Source organism: Bipolaris oryzae (assembly GCF_000523455.1).
Source record: "Bipolaris oryzae ATCC 44560 unplaced genomic scaffold scaffold_215, whole genome shotgun sequence".
NCBI classification, from domain to species: domain Eukaryota; kingdom Fungi; phylum Ascomycota; class Dothideomycetes; order Pleosporales; family Pleosporaceae; genus Bipolaris; species Bipolaris oryzae.
This window is the reverse complement of record NW_006911491.1, coordinates 23,053-35,346: the sequence shown is the minus strand read 5'-3', so window position 1 is coordinate 35,346 and position 12,294 is coordinate 23,053. Positions and strand designations below refer to the sequence as shown.

Here is a 12,294-nt window from a genome sequence, read left to right as displayed (position 1 = left end):
CGGATTTGAGCCCGTATCTGGGTTTCGGAGTGGCCGACGAATTGAGAAACCCCGGTTGGAATATCTCTGACCAGTAGACGTGCTCTGACGGAAACGGGCCGGCGGGACCTGTAGCATAGCCTGAAGCCTAGGAACATACATTGTACTTCCTCATTTTGAGTATGAGTATTAGTGGGAGATATGGTTCCGTTTCCATCCAAGAAGAAAGGGGCTTCAAGCGAAGGCTGCATCGCCGCCAACACTTCGCATCCGCATGATACGTTTGGGTACACGGCACGAAGTTGATTTGATTCTAGCCTAATATGCTGCTAGCAAGGGTGCGCAGTTTCGAGCATGGTCTCGTACAGGCTGCTGCCTGATGGGCGCTAAATGTCATTCTAGAGGGCTTTCTGAAAGGATTCGCATTACAGGAGAGATCTTAAGCGTGGTATCTTTGCCTATTTAAACCTCTGTGTCTTCTCTCTCCTCGCAACGCCAGCACATCTTCGAGCCACCACAGCAGCGATGGCATTATTCTCTGATACTTTTCTATATCTCACACACAAGATTCTCTTCAAATCATACAGTACAGTGGGCCACCAAAGCCCAAGCAAACCTCTCGTCGAAACCCCTCAAAGGCTCTGTCAAGCAAAGACAGTTTAAAATTCAACACTAAACTAGATAATAAAGAGGATTTTGTACCTACTTCGGACAGAGTTGAAGTCATTAGTTCAACATACTTGGGTAGGTATTCCTACAGCCGACGAAACCATACTGTGCTTATTCTAGCATTCTATCATAACTAACAAAAATATAGTTGGAGAAGGCAGCAGCAAGATCAGCGGTAGTAGAGGTGGAGAAGATAGTGATATCAGCAATTACGACGATTTTGCGCCCCAGAACGACAGTGAAGGCGAAGAGTTTAAGCGAAACTTTCGAGAAGGCACAGAGGACGAGAGCTCAAATCAGCCAGCTCCTTCTGAAAACACTAATCAAGGTAAGCGCCCAGGTGTGGTCATAATAGTGGCTCTTGCACACCATTTCTAACATTGCGTAGAAACTATGGTCATCATCAAAGACAGTCAGCCCAGCTCAGATAGAGACCATGGCAGCTCGCACGAAAACAATGCAGGAACGCAGATAGGCGATCGGCTTGAAGTTTCAAGCATCACAGCCCCAGTTCTTCGCGGTGGAGAGTGTCCTATAGACGTGAGGAATGTTGTCGACTCCGATGCGTTTGGACAAGAAAAGACTCAAATGAGTGGGTTCCCGCGTCGCAAATCTCCATCAACTCCGCCAACAAGCTCGTCAAAGATGGATATCGAACAATCAACGCAAGGCAGCCCTCCTACGATCGAAAACACAAGCAGTAGCAGTAGTAGCAGCGATACCGACAACGACCGTAATGATCGCGGTAATCAGACTGCGTGGCTGACCCGCAAGCGGAAACGCTTCCAGCCAACCAAGCACCACATTCGATCGTCAAACACGACATCGAAGCAGCGCCTCAAGCACAATGTGCGCCCAGTGAAGCAGCAAAGGCTGCCCCCCTCTGGTGGCAGGCAGTTCTCTAACCGTCCTTTGGCCCTAAAACCTCTGTCAGGACCACCGCACAGCGGATATGATGCCAAAATCTACTATAGCGATGACAGCGGCGAGGACAGCAGTGAACATCGCTCCCACAGGCATAAGCGGAAGTGCATTCAGGACACTGCGAACGATCACGACGACGAATATGAGGTAGAGAAGATTATCGATGCCCGTGTCCATCGTAGAAAGCTACAGTACCGTGCCAAATGGCTAGAATATGAGGAGGATCCGGAGTGGTACGATGCGTCTAACTTCAAGAATAGCCCGCACAGACTCCGGGATTTTCATGCGGCCAATCCATTCCACCCCGGCCCTCCAAGAAGGTTGAAGATTTGGGTACAGTGTTGGGAGACGGATAAAGATGCGGGCAATCATCCTGATGATAATAAGGCTAAAGAAATAAACAACTAGATGGAATACGGTTAGCGGACCTGGGATTTGGACTCTAGGCGGTTTTATTTCCTTATTTTTTTTCAACTACTAGGTTAGCACAATCTTGGGTTTTCCTCCCCCTACTATCAATAGTCATAGGTTACCTCTGTTAGCTTAACATTTTGTGTTTACTTAAGGAAGGGGAGATGAGGCTATAATGCATGCTAGACCTATCCACCAGACTACCGTTCTAGCAACGTGCCGCTTTTGGCCTAAATAGCACGACCAGCTATACAGAACTTGCATAGCCCCTAAACTTATGCGCCACGTCACTTAGCGGCCGCTTAGTCCCTAGACGCATGCCATAAACATCGCCCCTGGCTCCTCAATAGCTTTCAAACCCGGCCTACACTATCAGCTGCGAACCTCCGTGTACGACTCAGATTGAGGAACCTAACTCTTATAAGAAGGCAACCTTTTCGCCAACTTTATCATTCCCAATGTTCGATTTATATAGGCTCCAGCTCGCCTTCATCAAAACAATATTAACCTAGAGAACAGGCATCGAGCGGCATTCTCCTTGTGTCGGAAGATGGTAGAGCGAGATACACAATACAGGTTCGCGCTAATCGTACGGGAGCTTTGCAACCATACTTAGATGCTCAAGATAAGTGTCACGCAAGGAGGGCTTAGATGATGGTTAGAAGACAGAACTGAGGGTCACATACGGGGGAAACCCTTGAGTGGCCACAAAATCCTTCAATCATGAAAATACTGCTATGTTTGTTCTACAGGTCTATAGGGTACAGTACCTTTCATAGTATTGACAGTATGCCAGCAGTATGCTAGAATAGGGAGCTCTGGGCTACGCCTGAGCCACGATGAGGGTGTCTTACGACACATGCATCCTTCGGGCTTGAGACCCCAAGCCGTGGCAATCTTCGTATCTCTATTGCCCGACTAGCGACACAAGGCGCCCGCATTATCAATCTGTCAATGACGAATCGCTCTTTGCCATTTTCGTGCTCGATCTCAATATAACTATCGCTTGTCTCCAATTGTAACAATCGTCGGGTCAAACTCTAATTGCTCCTCGTCCATCCAGAGAAACCCAAGCACTGCAGATACGAACCGCAGCCCATCCTTGTTGATGTCGAACTGCTTGGAGGGGATGGATGCCCCCGAATGTCTATAGCCGCAGGTGTTTTGTTTATGTCATGTGCATGATTGGGAGTTCCGCGATGCCGCTATGGTTCTATTGGCCCTAGATGTGAATCCATGCGCCAAAACCCCCTCTTTCCTCGACACTAACGTAGTTATTTATCTTGAGGGTGCAAGGCCAGTCGTCATCTGCCGTCTCCACCTCATTCCCGGCTTGGCGCATGTTACCAATTGCAATTCGCAGATCATCCCGCACCAGTAAGGATTAGGAATGCACCACTAAATTCGCGTCAGCATAGCCCATGTCTGTCGAGGTGGATTTCATCACTACGCTAGACAAACGCTTAGTATTGACTTCTGTATTCTGCATGCGGAGGTAGACAATAGATCTTGGAACATAACTGTAGTGCTTTCTATAAAGTTGGCCATCTGGGCGTCACAAGTGTATCAGATTTCAAAACCAGATATACCAATAAGTTTACTCTCCTCTAAGTGTAACTATCCAAATTCAGCTTTGTTAGTGTTCTTTGTCGTAAATATTTGCCTGAGTACTGATAAGTTCAGAGACAGCAAAATGTGCTCCTTCATTGAGAACAGAGAGAAGTACACTGGCTGTAACGAAAACCCAAAGCATACCAACATAAAGCGAAAATACGATACAAGTGGATGTGCAAAGGCCAGGGACTCTGGATATCACTGTGGTGATGAGGCGACGCCAGCAAAGGGAATTAACGGCCAAGTCATTCAATTTGGCTCCAGTGTCAAACCAGGACCATGCCCAAAGTGTTTGTAATTGTTACAATGAGAGACGAACCTCAGTATGCTTAGTTCCAGCCTGATCTAGATCGCGCTGACGTCTTGATAAGAATAATCGCAACAATTCCTATCGCGAGGACGAGGAGAGGGAGCGACGAAGGACGTGGTGTTTTTGTCAAACTGGATTTTCCATCGGAGAAGATTGCTGGTACTTTCATTAGTATAGCGGACTTGATTTTAGCTCATTCACTCATTACCTCTGATGTCATTGCTCACAGCCTCAGCACTGTCGTATTTTGCTTGCCAGCACTTCGTGATAACTTGCCCAACCGGCCCAAGCGAGATAGTGCTGGGAAACTCGCTTTTTTGGAAGAGGGTGTCAATCTGTTCGTCTGAAAGACCATGGTATGGAGCGGTTCCTGTCATGATATGATAAATCACAGAACCGAGAGCAAAAATGTCAGCATGTGTTGATAATAACTCTCCCGGGTACCGGTGACTTTCGGTTACCGCAACTAGTAGACTAGATCCGTCAAGTGAGGACCCTCCAAAGTCTCCCAGCTTAGCATCTAGTTCTTTTGTCAGGAAGACATTGCTACAGGTTAGGTCTCCATGAATGACTCTAACGGAGTGAACGAAAGAAAGTGCATCTGTTATTTGCTGCACCCAACGGAGTCTTTGGGCAAAGCTGATGTCCATGCGACTAGAAAGAGTTGAACAGAGATTGAATCCAGGTGCGTACTCAAGGCGTATACCGAATCTATCAAAAGGCCCATGATATCGCAAGAGTCCTTCATGGCCACCACGTTCTTCGAACCGTTCGTAGATGCGCCTTTCTACCTGAAGGGAGTCGGCATGTGTCTCGTCATGCGGTGTTTTGATGATAGTCTGGGAAGCCGCGTCAAGGCAGACCATGCCAGTGTTTCCATAAGCAACAATGTCTTTTGACCCGAATCCAGTTGGATATTCAATCAAGCCGTTATCCATGTTTCAAAAACCAGTGAATCGTAAGGTCGATTTAAGCGCAGGTCGCGCTGGCCAAGGTATTAGGGAGGAGTACCGAAAGAGTGCAGGAAATGAATTCACGTTAGGATGGAGAACTTCCTATAAGCTAGAAGGCCGTAGTTAGATACATACAACTAGAAACTGCGGTCCTTGGTGAACTTACACATTATCAACACGAGCTTCCACATGTACCAAGAACCAGGTAGGATGCTTGATACCTGATGCTATGGTACTGATATATCCCCTCAGAGATGGCTTTTGCTACAGATTCACCGAGACAATAGGCGTACTGAACGTGAGCGATGCGTGAAGGTCGCTGAGTGGACTGGATTGATTAATCCATTGATCACCAGCCATGCTTTCCAGCTATGCCCGACTAAGCTAACGTAACGCAGTTCGGACATAAGTTGTTCCATCTAGCCCCACTTCATCTCGCCAAAACGAGATCAGATTTCCCATAGGTTCCTGCGTCCCTACCATGATCTATCCTTGCCTGCAAACTTATTTTCGTTCCTCTCGTCTGTCATGTTTTTCTCTGCAAGGTTGTTCATATCTCTAACTTTTCCACTCAACCATTGTCTTATAATTGTTTTGTGACATTGGGTGAATAACCTCATAATGAGCGTCGTTAGCGCGGTGATGCTAAAAACGTATGAAGATATATTTTGATGCATTCCTAGGGCTACTAAAGGAATATGTGGATCGCAGGTGCATGTCTGATATGTGAGATTAATAGCTTTGAGGGGTTGCTTTGCATAGGAAGAGAAAAACTAAGCAACATACTGAGTCATAGGACCCCTCTTACGTAAGGCCACAGGGAACGCTGCCTGTGCGCCGTCATGAATCTGGCCCCAACAAACCTCGGCTAATGCTCTCCGCTTTGCTTTCCGCTCTGTATTGCGCTTTGCCTTTCGCTCTGCCCTCTACTCTGCGCTGCGCTCTGCTTTTCACTCTGCGCTGCGCTCTGCTTTTCACTCTGCGCTGCGCTCTGCTTTTCACTCTGCGCTGCGCTCTGCTTTTCACTCTGCCCTCTACTCTGCTCTTCGCTTCGCTCACCTATCCTCTCGTTATGACGGATTGGCTCACCAAAGAGCTTGAACGAAAACGAACCACTTTCGAAAGCGATGATTTCGTGCGGCCCTCGTTAACACGTATCAAAGAATGGAATGACTTGCTAAAGGAAGAACACGCCTCATTGATCACCAGATCCAGTGGACGTCGAAGTGTCTTGCGTCGCGCACGGGATGTTATGCGAAAGGTTTTGGACAAAGTTGGCCCTGAAGTACTCCTATTGCTTGTCACAACAGTGCAAATAGCAAAGAGGGCAACGCTAGATCATAAGACGCTCGTGCCTAAGCTGCAGACGTGGTGGGCTGCAGTCTTACATCCTCCAGCGCTCACTGCAGTCGCCAATAATTGTTTCAAAGCGCGCGGTCAAACAACACTGACTCAGGAAATTCCAACCAAAGTCATTCCCACTAGACAACGAGCAGTACATGAGTTTGGTATGACTGAAGTCCTCTCAAAAGTACAAATCTGAGAAATACAGAATACGCTATTGTCCTTGCGTCTCAGAGCATCCCGGACTTAAACGATCGGCATGCATGGCTGATGAGTACTCTCGTTCACGTGCAATCATTGCAACAATCTAGCTGCGCGGACGAGACAGCAGATCGTCTCCACGTCGCTGAGATAGCGGATCTGGATGAGATAGAAAGTTATCTCGGGCGCTACCTTTATTTACGTGTTCAGGCTAGTCACACGAGACGCGCCGAGGAGTTGGATGGTTTTAAGGGCACGAACGCCGTTCGTCTATACCTTGCGCATGAGCTTGGAGAAGATTTCAGATTAGAGGTTAAGATAGATACATTGTACGCGAAGCCCATCAGCGAAGATACACGCTTAATGGACGACTGGGAGGAGATACTCGGAACCTTTCTTTATGCAGGTATGAAGGCTAGCAGATCTAGGAAGATTGAGGAAAAGCTAGGTTTGAAGCTTACTGGCGCTGCAAGGATCTCACCTCCAGAAAACGGTGCCTACGATAGCAGATTGAACGTCATGTTAGATTTCGACACAGGCTACAAGGCGTGGCTAGGCTTATTTCGTCGCTAAACCTTTCGCACCAATTTAAACCACATCTCTCCAACAGCGACGCTTTCCCCCTGAGATAAAATGACATTTTCACCTTTCTCGCTGGTGTTTTGTGACGTCATCTCATCTTTACCAACACTTATTTTACCGTTACCAGGCTTCCAAAACATGACCCTATCATATGTGACCGCTCCAAATATGCGATAGCTGATATACTCAAAGTCATCGTTGGCGGTATGCCCGTCCTCATGTTTCTCGTAAGTTGAGAGCATTAGGATATTAGAAAACGTCGGTCCTACCTGGGACATTTGCGATGAAACAAATGTTAGGATTTTTTTTCGCCCAGTTGCGATGTGTATGGGGGAATGCGCCCTGCAACTCAGGATTCAGAAGGGCTTGCCGCAGTTATAGAATGTACGCCGTGGAGATATGGAGGAGGTCACGAAGATGTGAGCTTTTCGAGCACTCGTCGGCGCAAAATGGTCTTCTAATAGAAAGGCTGATATCAGCATATGTTTGAACGCGTTGAAAAAATTACTCACACAGAGGACTGGTTCAAGACCGCACTCGGATGGCTGGAAGAAATGGCAGGAATGTTTGCATCTTAGCTAAGCGAAATCAATAGGGAATGTGATCTTTAGAATTAAAAGAAGAAGTTTTAATTACCTGTTCGTTGTGTAGACTGATCGCGGGAGCAAAATGGTAATGTGTTGTAAGGCTATGGGGATGCGTTGATGCCCAAGCAGTTGGGTTCGAGGGGCAATAGCATTCGAATGCCCCACCTTCCATAATCGACACTATCACGTGCAACAGCTCAACTACTCGCCCCGCGGTACCTAATTCGGAAGAACTAGGCACCATGGAGTGAGCATTAGGCCACACTGGAATCTTAGGTTGAGTAAGCTATATCGCGAAACGTGTTCAATTCGTAAGTGGCCTAGCTACCCTATCAAAGCTAACGCGACTGACAACAACAATGATACCGCGATGGTAACGTTGTCGATAGACTTGTGAACGCAGGCTTCTTTTAGCATTTCGTGCGCTTTAAGTAACGCAGGGAGAGACCATCAGTTTTAGTATATATCTCTCATAGAAGAGCACTGCAGGCTCAGCAAGGCCAGTAGCTCATTCCAGAGACAGAAAAAGTAGTTTTGGAGGTTGGACAAGCTCAGGTTATTCGAGGACGTCAGTGCGCACCGCCAAAATGTACGAAATGTCATGTTCAAGGGCACACGTAAACTCAGTGTACTGCTATCAGAAGATTTTTGATAAGTTTCATCAAAGTGTCTTTTCTTGTCGTACAACTATCGCACAGAGATTTGCGTTCGCTTTGGTGGGGTGGTCCACTTGCTGATGGAACACGTTAGCTGGCATGCTACCTCCAACTTATGCACGGCTAAGGGCCACATATAGCGAAAGGTGGTAGTGGATAGTGGAGCCACTCTTGGTTTTGGCTTCGGCTCTGGCTTTGGCTTTGGCTTTGGCTTTGGCTTTGGCTTTGGCTCTGGCTTTGGCTTTCTTTCCCTGTATCTCCCTTCTTTACTCTACAATCCACTGATCCATACAGTGTGATTGGTTTCATGATTACTGCAGCTTTGAGATGTTAATTGATTACGGTAGGATGGCCCTTGGTATGAATGTAGAGCGTAAGAACAGATGAAACAATCCACGATTTATCCATGTACATTCGTATATTACCGTATCCCCAAGCTGAATATCTCTATGTTCAATTGTATATCGCGAAGATTGATGGATCGCTGCTTTGTATCTAGAGGAACGGACTAGTGCGCATAATCTTTGCATTTTGTAATATCTGTCACTTTAATCTACACCGGAAATGAAATGTCCTGCAAGCCTCTTTTATGCCTGATTTGATATGACTTAGGGGCATGGCACCTATTATTGTTCTCCACAGCAGGACTAATGCGTATCAGCATAGTCTGAGGCGTGACTACGGACGTTAAGAGGCAAATCAAGTGCCAACAGATTTGTGAATATTGGTATAAAGGATAACAGTCTGTCTCTATCACTTCAATGTCTCAGAACCGTCGTATCTTGCCTTGCCTAGCCAGTTGCCTCTCCTCAACCTATTTCTCCCTCCAAACCTTTCACACCTCCAAGAATTTCGGTGCTCCACGCTTTGCTGTCTTTTCCCGCAGTACTGTAACGTTCACTGATATTTTTTACGCTTCTTATTTTCGCATAATCATCTCGAGGTCCGCCTTCCCCTTGTCGACTGGCTCCCCTGCCTCAATGACCTGTTCTCGAGCTTCTGATGATTTAGTGTAGTTCGCGGACGCACATTCCGTTCTATACATAGTTCGCTGCGCTAAAAATCTCATTTTGAAGCACTTCAATCACGAACACTAAGGTTAGAGCATGCATTCGTAACCCGAAAAGTACATGCTGATTTAATAGTCTCGCCGATTCAATATGTCGAACACAAATACTACACCTTCCGTAGACACGTCCTCGTCTTCTAGTGAGCATTCTACGAACCCTACCAATATCAACGGAACTAGTGGGGGTAGCAACAGTGAAGCTAGGGATAATGTATCAACCAATGCACCAGAAAATTCGTCGAGGGCAACAACGCTGAGTAATTATATCTGCACTACCGGTTCGTCGACAGAAGATCAACAAGCATGGAGCGCTACTCCTAATCGATCTTAACTGGAAATACCTGCTTCAGGTAGCTGTTCGAAAACCATAGTGCGATGTTGGCCTTGGCGAACATATCATGTGATAGAAATGACGTAATCGAATGAGTCATTGCCTTTGTTCCGCTTTGTCTCAACACCGTAGCCATAATACATCCAATTGTGCAGGGACGTTCCGATACCTTCTCATGCAAGAAGAGGCTTCAATGTCGTCGCATATCGCCTTTGTGACCTCGACACCACGGCTCGACGCACTCGCTGCTACAGTAGTTCTTGATAACCGCCGTCCATTTCCTGTGGAGGAAGGAGCCCGTTTAGACCAGTATGCGCATTCGACAGGCTTGGATGAGATTAAGAAGGAGATTATCCGCATGGTGTGCTTGCAAGTATCACTTTTGAGGATTCCGCTAATGCTTCTGAGGGTCTGAAGATTAAAGCTAAGGTGCAAGGGCTGGAAGTAGAACTTCCAGTCACGAAGCCTATGGCGCTCCTCCACATGTCTGGCCGCTTGACTACTGGAGAATCTGAGATCGCCATAATCAAGATTCTTATGAGCTCTGAAAAGATCAGTGGGAAAACATTAAAAACTTGGCACATAGGGGATATCAACCCTCAGGTGACCAACCTCAACTCAGATCTGATTATTATCTACCCTAACGTCCGCTACGAAATACCTGAAGACGTTCCATTCTGCCCACTATTCAGTCAAGTCTCCCTTGGAGCCCAAACTGTCTCCCATTCCCGAATATCCTCAACCATCTCTGGATCAATATAGTCGCTCAATCGTATAGGTGCACTGCTTCCGCAAGAGTCTCGTTCAACATGGTTTAGCGCTGAGGTGTGGGTTGAGGTTGTGGATGGTAGACGCGACTCACAAGCTTTGTCGATAAGAGAAGACCCTGAAGACCTGTGTTCATTAATAGGTTGCACAGAGTTTCCCATAGAATCCTTAATTGTAAGGTTGTCTGTGATCCCACTCCTAAGGCCGTTAACACTGTTGGTGATAGATGGACTGGGGAAATCATCATCATTCGAGATGGTGTTCGTGCCGATCGTATCCTCATTACTCGAATCTGCAGCACCACTCGCTTCTCTCCTGATCAACTGTTGTTCTGATGCCCTATGGAAAACTGCGCTGATGTTTCTGCGCTTTATTGGTGTAGAATCGTGCCGTTGTTCCGGACCAATGGAGATATTTGTTAAGCGTTGGCCTTCTACTTGAATTGTAATCTCATTACTTTCTGGTATTGGAATTGGGTATACCGTTGGGGGCTGCAGATCTTCATTCCCAGAGACTCTCCGTCTTTTGGTGGTGTTCGTGCGTGGTTCAGTAGCATGATATGCTTGTTGACTTTGCATAGCATGAAGGATTGGTACAGGCCCTTGTTGTTCAGGACGAATGACATGAGAGGGAAGTCTGACATCTATTCCAGGCCCAGGCCCTGCTGGCGATTGTGAAGCACGCCTGCGGTGTTCATTGCTGTCTGGGGTGATAGCTTTTGGGAGCACCTTGCCGTCCTCGGCAAGTGACTTCGTATCTACATAACGGCAAATGAGCTTGGTTAAACGGGTAGATCCTTTCGTGATATCGACACTCTCAATGCCTTGAGCCAAGAGATCTTTGACAAGCTCGTTTACCACGATAAAATCCAAAGACCTAGACTGTTTTTCGACAGAAGTATGAATCTTGCGGTAATTGCACAGTAACTGGATGTCTTCCTTGTTGAGATTTTCCATACTTCTATACATTAGCAGTAGTCAAAATTGGAGCTCTCCATACTTACTCGAATTTGGTGGCGTTCATCGACAACAGAGAACCTGGACCTCCTATTTCTGAACATTCTAAGTATCGACAGGCATCAGAGTATGTTCTACGTGCAATTTCCCTCTTTTTCTTATCACCCCTGGATATTGTATCAAAAGCGATCGATTTTTTGCGTCGTCCTTGTGAAAGTACAAGTTGCACGCTTTCATATTGATCTACCGCATTGCTGAAGTATAGAAGGTTATACCGGTATACTTTGATATCTTGCTTTGGAGATATTTTCTCGAAGATCGCTGTTGCGCGCGCGATTGAGGTTTTCAGGATTGATTCTTCGTCGCAGATGCTGCCTGGACTGATAATTGCCCCTATCCGTGTGATTGAGGTTTCTTCGATTGAGTCTTCATCGTAGACTCCGCCTGGATCAACAATCTCCTGAATTTGGAACTCAGTAATACGTTGAGCTACTTTTACTAATCTCCTTAACCTGTTCCCTTGCTCTGGGATTAAATTTCGGAAGTATTCTTCCGCCGAGGTTGGAGTGTCCCGTGGTGGCTGCTGTGTGGCTGGGACCGGGGTCCGGAGAGGATTTATCCGTCTGAATCGTTCATCAAACTTCAACAACTCCTCTGGAAGCAGTCTGAAACACTCGTCTACCGCTCCTTTTCTGAAGAATCGACGAACACTCGCAAGCAAGACCTTGATCACTCTTGTTACTTATTAGCTCTTATTTTTCGGGATTTACTTACTTCGTCTCTCAAGACATCAGACGGTGTGCAGGAATCTAGGGCTGTTACAAAATCGGCGCGAGATCTAGAAGATGCCATTTCTCTTGAGTGGGCGTCGAGTTTTGCAGGTGCGAGTATGGAGGTCTCCAGGGAAATGAGCTTTTAGTCCCAGTTCTGGGATCGAACC

The 12,294-nt window shown here is 46.7% G+C and overlaps 6 protein-coding genes across 6 annotated transcripts; 3 read left to right on the top strand and 3 right to left on the bottom strand.

Moving 5' to 3' along the window:
• Positions 1–524: 524 nt before the first annotated feature.
• Positions 525–1,553, top strand: COCMIDRAFT_107645 (uncharacterized protein; the record flags this gene model as incomplete). Its single annotated transcript, XM_007694417.1, has 4 exons — positions 525–723; positions 797–976; positions 1,037–1,348; positions 1,402–1,553. Coding segments are annotated over 4 exons (843 nt in total), but the record flags the coding sequence as incomplete, so codon positions are not given.
• Positions 1,554–4,104: 2,551 nt separating this feature from the next.
• COCMIDRAFT_107621 (uncharacterized protein) lies at positions 4,105–4,845 on the bottom strand (the record flags this gene model as incomplete). Its single annotated transcript, XM_007694416.1, has 1 exon — positions 4,105–4,845. One exon carries the CDS (start codon positions 4,843–4,845, stop codon positions 4,105–4,107), a length of 741 nt encoding a protein of 246 aa, XP_007692606.1.
• Positions 4,846–5,932: 1,087 nt separating this feature from the next.
• On the top strand, positions 5,933–6,978 carry COCMIDRAFT_9322 (uncharacterized protein; the record flags this gene model as incomplete). The annotated part of the gene is made up of 2 exons (XM_007694415.1): positions 5,933–6,368; positions 6,413–6,978. The coding sequence occupies 2 exons, from the start codon at positions 5,933–5,935 to the stop codon at positions 6,976–6,978; spliced, it is 1,002 nt and encodes a 333-aa protein (XP_007692605.1).
• On the bottom strand, positions 6,975–7,229 carry COCMIDRAFT_107623 (uncharacterized protein; the record flags this gene model as incomplete). Its single annotated transcript, XM_007694414.1, has 1 exon — positions 6,975–7,229. The coding sequence occupies one exon, from the start codon at positions 7,227–7,229 to the stop codon at positions 6,975–6,977; it is 255 nt and encodes an 84-aa protein (XP_007692604.1).
• A 2,594-nt stretch (positions 7,230–9,823) lies between these two features.
• Positions 9,824–10,392, top strand: COCMIDRAFT_9321 (uncharacterized protein; the record flags this gene model as incomplete). The annotated part of the gene is made up of 2 exons (XM_007694413.1): positions 9,824–9,991; positions 10,039–10,392. The coding sequence occupies 2 exons, from the start codon at positions 9,824–9,826 to the stop codon at positions 10,390–10,392; spliced, it is 522 nt and encodes a 173-aa protein (XP_007692603.1).
• Positions 10,393–10,444: 52 nt separating this feature from the next.
• COCMIDRAFT_9320 (uncharacterized protein) lies at positions 10,445–12,206 on the bottom strand (the record flags this gene model as incomplete). The annotated part of the gene is made up of 4 exons (XM_007694412.1): positions 10,445–10,524; positions 10,595–11,355; positions 11,402–12,078; positions 12,129–12,206. 4 exons carry the CDS (start codon positions 12,204–12,206, stop codon positions 10,445–10,447), a joined length of 1,596 nt encoding a protein of 531 aa, XP_007692602.1.
• Positions 12,207–12,294: the final 88 nt, after the last annotated feature.